Source organism: Anneissia japonica, unplaced genomic scaffold, assembly GCF_011630105.1.
Source record: "Anneissia japonica isolate Jap-2015-1 unplaced genomic scaffold, ASM1163010v1 scaffold1203_len951721_cov167, whole genome shotgun sequence".
Lineage (NCBI taxonomy): Eukaryota > Metazoa > Echinodermata > Crinoidea > Comatulida > Comatulidae > Anneissia > Anneissia japonica.
The window spans coordinates 702386-710288 of record NW_022722325.1 but is presented as its reverse complement, the minus strand read 5'-3'; the positions used below and the strand labels follow the sequence as shown (position 1 = coordinate 710288).

The following is a 7903-nucleotide window of genomic DNA, read 5'->3' as shown; positions in this document are numbered from 1 at the left end:
AATATATTCCTTAAGGGAATTTTTCTTAACTGCTTCGTCATGTAAATTAGCATAAATATCCATATTCATAATAATCTCATTATATTTGGTTTTCCAATTTAAAACAATTAATATTAAGTAATTGTATCATATCACATTTACTGAAAATATTAGTAATGTGATACAACCATTTCCAACGCAAGTTAAATGCCTTATTGGTGGTTAATAAATAATTAAAAGCAAGTTAAACCATAACCATAAGTTTTGGCCATCCATAGATAAGAGTCGTTCAACGTAGTTGTGTTCCTAGAGCGCTTTTCCCACAGAGGATAGGTAGTACCAAAGCATGCTGGGATAGAATTCCTGTTTTTCAAAGATCGTATATAGCGCCACCGCTACTTTTTTTACTGTCATTTTTACAGTATGGCGTCTTCGTAACCAATGGATTCCACTCACACGGGCCATCGAGCACATAAACATACACTGTGAAAAATTGCTTTAGGGTAGAATTAAACATCGGGAACTGTGCACTATGGGAGATAATTTTGTGAAGAAGACCCAGGACACACTTGGGAATATAATCAAAAAGCCTCCTTTGACAGAGAAACTGTTAAATAAGCCACCGTTTCGTTTTCTACACGATGTTTTCATGGAGGTCAGTACCCCTCTACTACTACTACTAGGCCTAGTACTAGATTATGCACGGCGAGTTCACACAATACAACAATAGGCCTAGGCTAGGACCTAGGCCTAGTGAAGCTAGCTTAACCTAGTAGGCCTAGGTTAGGCTATGATTTTTTTCTACTCTAGAATTAGCCAGATAAGCAACGTCACTATACAGGATAGTACTTTCATATTGTTACTGTTCCAGGTACCGATAATATCATTATTTTAGGCCAGGCCTACCTAGGCCTACGTAGTACAACTACAACCAAGTTATGTTTTATGAAGAAGTAGGCCTAGCCTACGGCCTAGGCCTATAAAGCCCCATTCCCGGCAAAATTTCACTAAAAACTGACTTTTTTTAGAAAATATGCATTTGCATTACTCCAATTATTATAAATCATGGAAAAATATTGGCATGAATTTTAGTTTTACGCAAAAGAATTAAAAAAAATGAGAAATACAGTCTCTGACTATTTCTCATAAAATATTACCATTTTCTCGACGAATTCATCGTTACTAGGCAAATTCAGAGGTCGTAGATCGCATCCACTGGAATACTCTCGCTTTTATGTATACTTTATACAGTTAATATAGTTTTTGTACTTCGCATCTTGCACAATGCGGTCGTTCGATTAGGCTGAGATATGTTTGTTTAAGCGTCAAAATCTGAGTCTCAGCAGGGAGTTGTTAACTAATTAACAACTCCCTGGTCTCAGTCAGAATCAGTTTTTTAACAAATTTGAAATAATTCCTATGAAATATTATATTTCACAAGTGTCAATATTAGCAACGGAAAATATCATGTCTTTATGTGTGATAAGATAACAGAACTAAATCGAGGTAAGGCTACGCCTAGCCTAGCAGCGTTGGATAGGCTAATGTTTCGACGCCAACGATATTTCTTCTCACGACCTATAGCAAAATCAAACATGGAAAATTCATCCGCATTTATTTTTTGTGTGGAACACAAAAAATCAAATTTCAGTCTTATTTTACATTTTTTTCATTCTTAGGAATGTCTAAATTCAGTTAAACTAGCAATTCCGTATTATATTTATAAATATTTATTAACATTATACAAAAATTACATTTTTCTTAACAACTGAAATTTTGCCGGGAGTGGGGCTTTAATTATAGCCATAGTATTATAGTAAATCATGTTTTTAACACAGGAAACTCTTATATGGTAACTAAAACAATGCTAGTCTAGAGAACTACTAGTACTACTGCACTGTAATGCATAGGCCTATTTTATTTTTAATACTCTACTTAGCTAGGCCTAGATAGGCTTTTCTTTTTCCATCTTAATTTCAGAGGTCAAAAACATTTTTCAATTTTTTTCAATCATATAGGCCTAGTGGTGTAGAATAGTCTTTTGAGAAAAAATTAATGTGATATGACCCTCCGTTTATATGGAGTTATGAATTTTTAGATACCAAGGACAAGAATTCAGCCTCAAAGATTATCTTATTTTTGTTAGTTACGCACCACTGAGTTGTTTGTCATCACTTCAAGATGTCTACCGATTCGTGGAAAAGGCGTATTCCATCTCACACCCCCCCCCCCCCCCCAACCCACTTTTTTGCTGCCTGCCTCAGTTGTTGGTCTGTTAAATCAATTTGTTTTTTTGTTCTTGTTTTTGTTTTTTTTTGTCTTGTTTCATTCTCCGTTGTTTCTGTCTTTCTTAGTAATCTCTTTTTCTTTTCCCTCTTCGGGCTTTCCCATCACAAGATTTGTTTTTCTCATCTTATCGGGTCTGACCTTCTTCCTTTTACTTGTGTTTTTTTTCCAATTTACATAATTAATTCCTTGTATTAATAACTTAATATATAAATAAATTCTGTAGTAATTGTATTTTGATAAAAGGAATTGAATAAATGTTAATTTGATTTCATTGATTTGAATTAAACAAATTATATTAAACTATAGCCAGAAAAAAACATAAATTTTTGTTTTTGGCCGGTTAGTACACAAATGCTGTGAACAAATTTCAGAAAAAAAAATGCCATTTGTTTTTATCAAGGCAATTCATCAGAAGGACGCACATCTCGGGACATCAAAGGTTATAACTCTGGCATCGACATTCTAGGCGCACGTGCGTCCCTACACGCTGAACGTCACAAAAACCAAAGCAACCAGACCATAAACCGTCACCGTACGTGACGATTTATCCACGCACGTGTTAGTTGCCATGATAATCGCGCGTCGTGCGGTGATTACAAAGGACTAATGATATTTTGCACTAACATTAGACTGAAATATATTCTTCATTTCAACAATAATTTTACGAAAATTGTGGTGAATTGTCGTTCATGAGACTCACTTCGCAGTAAAAATTAATAAATGTCCTGTATATACTCAAATGTTCGTTTTAGGCACCTTCAGCCAACATTTTCAAAATGACAGATTAATATTACATAAGAACATGAAATTTTATAAAGTTCGTAAAATTTAAATTGCTATAACTTTTCATTTTCTTGGTCAATTTTCACCAATCAAATTGCAGTTTATAGAAGCATTATTTAACAAGCTCGCGGTAAAAAAAAATCAGATGTAACAGACATTGCGAAGTACCAAAAATTAATAAAATAAAAACTAACACCATAAAACGAATGGCACGCATAGACTAATAATTGACGGCTGTACTTGCAACTAGTACCGGATTGTCGATGCCACAGTAAAGATCAAAGGACTGTATGCACGCGCTATGTTCGAGAGCGGAGATGTGCGTCCTTCTGTTGAATTACCTTGTTTTTATTACCTGTCATGCAGTTGCACTGGAATATGAAAAATTAGTCTTTTTCTTCCTCTTTTAAATTGGTATAATATAATGCCATTTTTCAGTATGATACACAGGTACTGGAATATTCCATCATGAAATCCATAGCTCTCATAAACCTTTGTTCATTAACTATGATGTAATAATATGGTTATTTTTACACTTTCAGGTAATAAGAACGACAGGTTTCATGAAAGGACTGTATACTGCAACAGAAATGGACTCGCAGAATGTTAAGGTACTATGCAAGATTTAATAGAAGCTGGTCAAAATCACAATAAGACAAAAAGGCAATAAGTCAAAATGGCGTTACGAAACCAACAGGCTGCTTTCTTATGTTTAGGACTGTACCCAGAATGCAAAGTTACCATTTTCGTACTTGGTGTTGTCGTTTTGTTTAATTGTCATTTTGGTTACTCCCATTTTACTTATTATAATGGTTTAATAATTGTTTACCAATTTTCAATAATATTTCTTACTGCAGATATTTAAACAAAATAAATTCTTTGTAAGCATTTATAAATGATTTTAAGTAAAGATACTTAAGTTTTATTTTGTAAAAATGTTTTTTCTTTATGATGGAAATATTGTTTTTTATTGATGTTTTTAAGCTGTATCTTATTAGTTTTAACTATTTTCAAGTTATTTATTTTACTTTTTTAATTATGTTGCTCATGGTTCATTCAGATGAAGGTAACATGCTTGTTGTAATTATTATGTCATGTTAGTTATTAGTTTAGTTATTTAGATTTATTCAGTTCATTCAGATAATAAATGGAAAATACAAAACGACAAAAATATAATACAAAACAAATGACAACATTATATGAATGAACCAAGAAATAACCTAAAAAAGTTATTTCCATTGGGGTCCTTAATACAAAAAAGAACATTACATGAATAATTTCATTAATTTGCACACAAAATGTTATCACACTTTCAGAAATTATAAAGCATTTTCTACTTTCAAGAATAAAATAAAACACAAATTATAAATACATGTATTATTTAACTCCATTTCTTAAAAATTATGATAAATATTTCTCTTCTTGTTGCCCCTCTTCTAATCTATATTTTAATAATAAATTAAAAAATATTAGTTGCACTTGCAGATTGTGTTTGAGGTTTGCTTTGGTGTTCTGCTTTAAGGTTTTCTACTGACATTATAAAATAATCTAATATGCATTTGTCAATATCAGTTGTGATTGTCTGATGCTTGTTGCTTGGTAACTACAGTATTATTATAGTAAATAACTCAATAGATACTATAAAATTGAGTCTCTGATAACTCCTTATTACTATAGTAGTACTTTTTGTAGGATTCCAGTTACTCTGTATAATTATTATCGTTATCTGCCATCGTCAATTATATATTTACAACTCAAGTATTACTGGGATTATAATGTTATATATTTTTTATGTTGTATCATTATTGTGCTAATTTATTTTTAAACCTATTCATAGGACAGAGAAAGCAAGGTAGCATTTCTTCAGAAGGCTATAGATGTCATAAGTGAGTTATTGTCAAGCATTTCAGTTCAAAGAATAATATAGTCAGCTATATAATTTTGTAGACTGGCATCTGAATAGTCATAATACGTATTATCTACATTACAAGCCAATTTTATAACTTGCCAAATTAAAATTATATTTTCTTAAATTTGTAAGTCAAGATGGTCCCTACATTATGCTTTTTTAAACTATGTATTTACCTATCATCATTCCTGATGATGACATAATTAATGTCGAAATATTGAATCCCAACACGATGGCGTGTATTTCAATACTTGGAGTATGTAGTATACTTTCTTATTTACCTATCAGTATTATTGATTATTTAATGACATTTCTTATGCACTTTTTTGTTTCATACTACAATATTGAATGAGGCTCTTGTATATTCATTTGCTTTTTATTGTCTAATATCCAGGCAAAGTTTGACATGTTACGTGGGTTTTAAATTAGCAACTTCAGTCATAAATATTTTAGGGCTTTAAATATTATCCTACAATAGAAATAAATAAAATTTCTAATATCCCAAATTTCTAATGATCCCAAATTAGCAAAGTTATTTTTTGACTTATTTTTATTATAATATTTACAAGATACAGTATACAAGATATGTTTATTGTCACTATGTAAACAAAATACAAGTCAAATTCGTAAGAGTACTCTTAGAATACATTAAACATGCCATGCACCCCAATTATATTCACATTATGTTTGTAGGTATGGTTACCGGTAAACCACTTTCAGTAAAAACGTCCAAGATTGTTGCAGGACATGAACCCGAAAAGACAAACGAAATGCTCCAAGCGCTGGCCAAAGCTATTCTTGATAAGGTAATGAATTGTTATTTTTATGTGAGGTGGGTGCTTTCCTTATTAATATCATCTTTATTTGTAATTATACAAAAGTGGTACTTTTATTACAGTAATATATGACATTCACTTCCAATGCATAATTAATGAGATTTTTATATCTACAGATAACAGAGAAATTTTGGGTGAATAGTCTCATTTGGGCAATACCAACTTCAGTCTAATCATTAATTAATTTAATATCTGCTGGTTGATAATTTTTTATTTGTTTTTTTTTTTCGGACAGTTGGATAGCAGTGATGCAGTCAAGAAAGTTCTGAAAGGCGAGAAGCCAAAGTCAAGTAAACCACCAAAACCAAAAAAAGAAGAAACAGATGACAGAAAGAAAAGTGGAGATAAACGATCACAAGACAATAAAGTAAGTCGATTTATATTTATTCATATATCACGAATGTAAATGAATAACCTTCAACCTTTACTGTTACTATCTCATGTATAAGACCACCTAAGCCTCATCTTTTACTTCAGTCCTGCTATTTCCAAGTAATTATGATCCTTTCTAAAGCTCTGGCTAGATTATCAAATTTTCTTTGACAAAAAACTGTTGTATGCCCATATATAGTCATGATGTACCTATATATGGTCATGGTGTGATGTCATTATGACCATATATAGGCATGTCACATGTTTTTGTAAAATAAAATTTGGTTGTCTGGACAGGACTGAAGTATAAGACTGCCCTCCGCAGTCCATAGTTTTTGGGACAGTGATGAATAATGCAAAGACCAGACCATGGAGAACATAGATTTGAAGGAGATTACTTGTTCTATACAACATATTTTCTAAACATTTTTCATATGTCATTTTCTTGCTGTGGAACTTACTTACTCATCTATATTTAGTAAGCAAACCATTTTTACAACATAAATTAGTATGTCAGACAAAAGCTTTCTCCTTTTATAAGAATGATACTAGTACTGTATTTTTTTTTACTATTTTAGGATCGAAAAGATAGTGCTGAGAAAAAAGGTGGTTCTGAAAGGAATGACAGCACAGGCAGGAAGGGAAGTGCGGATGATAATAAGCAAAGGAGTGGAAGTAAAGAAAGGGATAGATCAAGGGAAAGGTCAAGAGATTCAAGTAAAAATCAGAAAGAACACAAGAAAGATAGAGATAAAGAGAAGGAAAGGATAAAAGATGAAGATAATAAAAAAGACAAAGAATCAGAAAAGGACAGAGAAAGAAGAGAACGAAAGGTTCGCTGACTTCTTAAAGATACCATTTTTGTTGTTTAAAAAATCATCTTTGTACTTGATTAACATAAAGGTTATAGATATTAACATACAATTAGATGAATATTTTCCTCGCCAATTAACAGACTTAAAATGATACTGTTTCTCTATTCTTTTCATAGGCTCTTAATGGGCCATCATTATATTAAACAATTTAAAGATTTTTTTAGTAAATCAGAAAAGTCTTGAATTGCTTCCAGCTAGCTCATCGAAACTTCATAACTTATTTGTTCATTTTAACTAACCAACTAAATTATTTTTGTTTCAAATGTTTGTGAATTTTCAGACAGTATGTCTTCAAAACATTTCAGTTTGCAATTTACATTATAGTAAAATGTATATACAAATTAAGATATTTATAATAAGGAGAAATGGAATGAATGATAGAATCAGATTCAATTGCTAAACTTATAATATTTTCCTGTATTTTACAGCGAAGAAAAGAACTTGAAGACGCAGCACGTCGAGAGAAAGAGGAACAAAATGAGGGACAGAATGATGATGATGAGGTAATAATTCTTGAACAATTTTTACATGCTAACACTTATACAGCGTGTTAATAATAATAATAATAATACACAAGCACTTTTAAAGTGCTCTATACAATAAAGTCTCAGAGTGCTAGCTAACTGTGTATAGCTCAAGGTAGCACTTTAGTTGTTTTTTAAAGGCATCAAGAGATTTCTCTCTACTAATGAAAGATGGAAGGTCATTCCACAGAGCAGGAGTTGCAACAGCAAAGGATCTCAATCCATATTTGGTGTTGCAGATAATCTTTTTTTTTCAGATCTCATGTGATAAATATTGAAAGACCACTTAATTTGTTTAATAATGTAGAACTTTTTAAAATAATTTTTTTCATTGTC

The 7903-nt window shown here is 31.4% G+C and overlaps 1 protein-coding gene across 9 annotated transcripts in view; it reads left to right on the top strand.

The window, feature by feature from the left end:
- Nucleotides 1-385: 385 nt before the first annotated feature.
- LOC117111829 (TRAF3-interacting protein 1-like) overlaps nt 386-7903 on the top strand; it is an 18763-nt gene continuing 11245 nt past the window's right edge. For 7 of the 9 annotated variants that reach the window (XM_033254827.1, XM_033254826.1, XM_033254824.1 and 4 more), the window contains exons 1-8: nt 386-634; nt 3594-3662; nt 4112-4117; nt 4889-4937; nt 5654-5766; nt 6032-6163; nt 6747-7001; nt 7472-7546. In XM_033254827.1, the coding sequence (XP_033110718.1) occupies nt 512-634; nt 3594-3662; nt 4112-4117; nt 4889-4937; nt 5654-5766; nt 6032-6163; nt 6747-7001; nt 7472-7546 (822 nt within the window). In that variant the 5' untranslated portion in view covers nt 386-511. The remainder of the gene's footprint in view (nt 635-3593; nt 3663-4111; nt 4118-4888; nt 4938-5653; nt 5767-6031; nt 6164-6746; nt 7002-7471; nt 7547-7903) is intronic. The other 2 variants (XM_033254828.1, XM_033254821.1) reach the window with 1 other exon arrangement.